Below are 4,207 nucleotides of genomic sequence, written 5' to 3'. Positions count from 1 at the left end.
ACTGTTGCGGCCTCTCCCATTGCGGAGCACAGGCTCCAGATGTGCAGGCTCAGTCACGGGTCCAGCCGCTCCGTGGCATGTGGGATCCTCCTGGACTGGGGCATGAACCCGTGTCCCCTGTATCGGCAGGCGGACTCTCAACCACTGCGCCACCAAGGAAGCCCTGACCTTAGCCTTTGTTTGTTCTTTTTCTGATAATTTAGGTGGTAGTTTAGGTTGTTTATTTGATATTTTTATTGTTTTCTTCAGGAAGACCTGTATTGCTGTGAACTTCTCTCTCAGAATTGCTTGTGCTGCATCCCATAGATTTTGTAATGTTCTGTTTTCAAAATCATTTGTCTCAAGGTATTTTCTGATTTCTTCTTTGATTTCATCATTAACCCATTGGTATTTTAGTAGCATGTTGTTTAGTCTCCACATTTTTGGTCTTTTCCTGTTTTTCTTTCTGTAGTTGATCTTTAGTTTCATATTGCTGTAGTCAGAAAAGATGCTTGTTGTAATTTTTATCCTCTATTTTTATTGAAGTATAGTTGATGTAAAATGTGTTAATTTTAGGTGTACAGCAAAATGATATATATATCATATATATTCATATATATATAAAAATTCAGATTCTTTTCCATTATAGGTTATTATAATGATATTGAATATAGTTCCCTGTGCTATACAGTAGGTCCTTGTTGTTTATCTATTTTATATATAGCAGTGTATATGTTAATACAAAACTACTAATTTATTCCTCCCTACTCCCTTCCCCTTTAGTAACCATAAGATTGTTTTCTATATCTGTGAGTCTGTTTCTATGTTGTAAACAAGTTCATTTGTATCATCTTTTAGATTCTACAAATAAGTGATATCATATGATGTCTTTGTCTGACTTACTTCACTTAGTATGATAATATCTAGTTCCATACATGTTGCTGAAAATGACATTATTTCATTATTTTTATGGCTGAGCAACATTTCATTGTGTGTGTGTGTGTGTATATATATATGTATATATTACCACATATTCTTTATCCATTCATCTGTCGATGGACACTTAGGTTGCTTCAATATTTATCCTCTTAAATTTGTTAAGGCTTGTTTTGTGACCTAGTATGTGGTCTATCCTGGAGAATATTTTGTGAACACTTGAAAAGAATGTGTATTCTTCTCTTTTTGAATGTATTGTCCTGTATGTATCAATTATGTCCATTTCATCTGTTATGTCTTTAAGACCTGTGTTGCCTTATTGCTTTTTTGTCTGGATGATCTGTCCATTGATGTCAGTGGGGTATTAAAGTCCCCTACTATTATTGTGTTATTGCAAATTTCTCTCTTTTTTTTTTTTTTGTCTCTTAGTACTTGTTTTATATATTTAGGTGCTCCTGTATTGGGTGTGTATATGTTAACTAGTGTTATACCCACTTCTTGTATTGATCCCTTTATCATTACATAATACCCTTCTTTGTCTTTCATTATAGCCTTTGTTTTAAAGTCTGCTGTTTATTATAGACTGATATAAGTATTGTTACCTTTGCTTTCTTGTCATTTCTTTTCATTCCATTTCATGAAAGATCTTTTTTCAACCCCTCACTTTCAGATTGTGTGTGGCTTTTGCCTTGATGTCTTTTGTCTCTTGTAAGCAGCATGTTGCAGGTTCTTGGCTTTTTTTAAATTTAATCAGCCATTCTGTAGTTTGATTGGAGCATTTAGTCCATTGACATTTAAAGTAATTATGGATAGGTGTGTATTTATTGTCATTTTATTCTTGGTTTTCCATTTGTTCTTATAGTTGTTTTTTATTCATTTCTTCTTCTTTTTGTTTCTCCTGTTATAGTTTGATTATTTTCTTTTGTAGTATGTTTAAGTTCCTTCCTTTTAGGTTTTTGTGAATTTATTGTATGTTTTTGATTTATGATTACCATGGGGTTATGTATGTTTTCCCATAACTGTATCTACTTGTTTTAAACTGATAATCATTTAAATTTAAACACATTCTAAGAGATCTACAATTTTTTACTCCCCTCTGACCCATTTTGTGGTTTTGATGGTCTAGTTTATATCTTCATGTTTATCCTTTTACTGTTTATTTTAGTTATAGTCACTTTTACAATTCTTTTGTTGCTGTTATTGTTGTTTTTAACCTGTGTACTGGCTTAAGTGATCTTCAATCTTTACTATAAATTTATTTGTCATTATTATTGGGATTTTCCCTTTCCTATAGTTTCCTGCTTCTTTTCCATTTAGAGAAAACCCTTTAATATTTCTTTTAGGATAGGTTTAGTATTGCTTAATTCTTTCAGTTTTTGCTTGTCTGAGAAATTCTTTATCTCTCCTTCTATCCTAAATGATCATCTTTTTGGGTAGCATATCCTAGGTTGCAGGTTTTTCCCTTTCAGCACTTTAAATATATCACATCACTCCCTTCTGGCCTGTGAAGTTTCTGCAGAGAAATCAGTTGATAGACTTATGAGGGTTCTCTTTTAAATGACTCTGTCTTTCTCTTGCTGCCTTTAGAATTCTCTATCTTTAACTTTTGTCATTTTAATTATGATATCTCTTGGTGTGGGTCTGTTTGGGTTCATCTTGTTTGGAACCCTCTATCCTTCCTGTACATGGATATGTTTCCTTCTTTGGGTGGGGAAATTTTCAGCCATAGTTTCTTCAAATACATCTTTGATCCTCTTCCCTCTCTCTTCTCCATCTGAAACCCCTATTATGTGTAAGTTGGCACATTTTATATCATCTCATATATCTCATATGTTGCTTTCATGTTTTTTCATTTTTCTGTCTGCCATTCTGACTGGGTGATTTCCGTTATTCTATTTATCTTCCAAATCACTTATTCATTTTTCTGTGTCATTCAGTTGGCTATTCATTGCTCTACATTGTTTTTTATCTCAGAAATTGAATTATCTATTTTTTTTAACTGGGTCGTCTTTATGGTTTCTAGTTCCTTGTTACAGTGGCCTGCATTTATATCAATAACCTTTCTTAATTCAGTTAGAATTTTTATTACCTCCTTTTTGAACTTGATGTCTGGTAGACTGATAATCTCTGTTTAATTATTTAGTCTTTCAGGGGTTTTTGTTGTTGTTTGTTTGTTGCAAAGCATTGTATTACCAGGGTTCTGGTAGCTTGTATACAGCAGGTATTCAATACTTTCATACCAGGCACAGCCTTGTATCCCACAAATTTATCTTATAGATATTCTCAAAGGAGTAGGTGGAGAGGTGCATAAAGTTTGTGAGCTTGGTGGTGAAACAGTGGCTGAACAGCCAAAGAGATGAAAGAGTGTAGGGCTGGTTAAGTGGGGAAGCAAGAAGAAGGTAATGAGAATGTTCATTTAATGAGTTTCCCCTCCACTCCCCCAACATCCCATCCCCTCCCAAACAAGTCATTCAACAATAATCATGCATTCATTTCTTTGGGGAATAAGGTAAACCTCAGATTACAGAACCAAGGCAAATAATTTTGCAGAATTAGAATGTGTTCATGAAACAAGTCACAATTCAACTGGATTAGACTTCAACATGGAGATGACTGTGTTCCTCCAAATAACCTTCAACTTAGGAAGCTTACACTCCTCCAGTATGTGGAAGGACAATAAATACACTTCCTCTTGCTCTCAGTCCCTGAGGGAAAAGTCTTCTCTCTTGATGGACCAACACTATTTCTTTTTCGCTGTTCTTTTCCCTTCTCCTTTCCTTGGTTTCCGCTTTCCACAAATCTTCTTCAGATGCAGCTGCTCATCCTTAAAGTCCTGATGCTCGTCTCTGTAGAGGCCAAGAAAATATAGTGTTCCCATGAGTGCAAAATAAGTGTTGTGATTTAGATACCAGTCATAATTCTCCTTCCTATTGGCCAAAGGCTGCTCACTAAACAGCTTCACCACTTTCATGGATTTGGAATCAGTAGGTCTGGCAAATTCACCAAACAACTGGGCACTCAGATGACTCATGTGAAAGGCATATTCTGAAACTGAAGACATTTCTTGAGCAGCAAGGAGAAAGAGTCCCTAGTCATGACCTTCCTCTCCTTCAAACCCCTTCAGGGGTTTTGTCTTGCTCTTTTAATTGGGAATAGCTCCTCTGCCTTTTATTTTGCTTAAATTTCTCTGTCTTTATGAATTTAGGAGAAATAGTTATCTGTTGTGTTCTTGAAGGGGTATTTTTATGTGGGAGCATCCCTATGTAGACTGTGTGTATCCAGTGTCTTTGGT

At 35.0% G+C, this 4,207-nt stretch overlaps 1 protein-coding gene across 1 annotated transcript; it reads right to left on the bottom strand.

Annotated features, from left to right (window-relative positions):
• Positions 1-3,655: 3,655 nt before the first annotated feature.
• LOC307057146 (small ribosomal subunit protein mS33-like) lies at positions 3,656-3,976 on the bottom strand (the record flags this gene model as incomplete). The annotated part of the gene is made up of 1 exon (XM_079710205.1): positions 3,656-3,976. One exon carries the CDS (start codon positions 3,974-3,976, stop codon positions 3,656-3,658), a length of 321 nt encoding a protein of 106 aa, XP_079566331.1.
• Positions 3,977-4,207: the final 231 nt, after the last annotated feature.

Source organism: Hyperoodon ampullatus, assembly GCF_949752795.1.
Source record: "Hyperoodon ampullatus genome assembly, chromosome: 8".
Classification (NCBI taxonomy): Eukaryota; Metazoa; Chordata; class Mammalia; order Artiodactyla; family Ziphiidae; genus Hyperoodon; species Hyperoodon ampullatus.
This window is presented reverse-complemented; position numbering and strand designations above follow the sequence as displayed.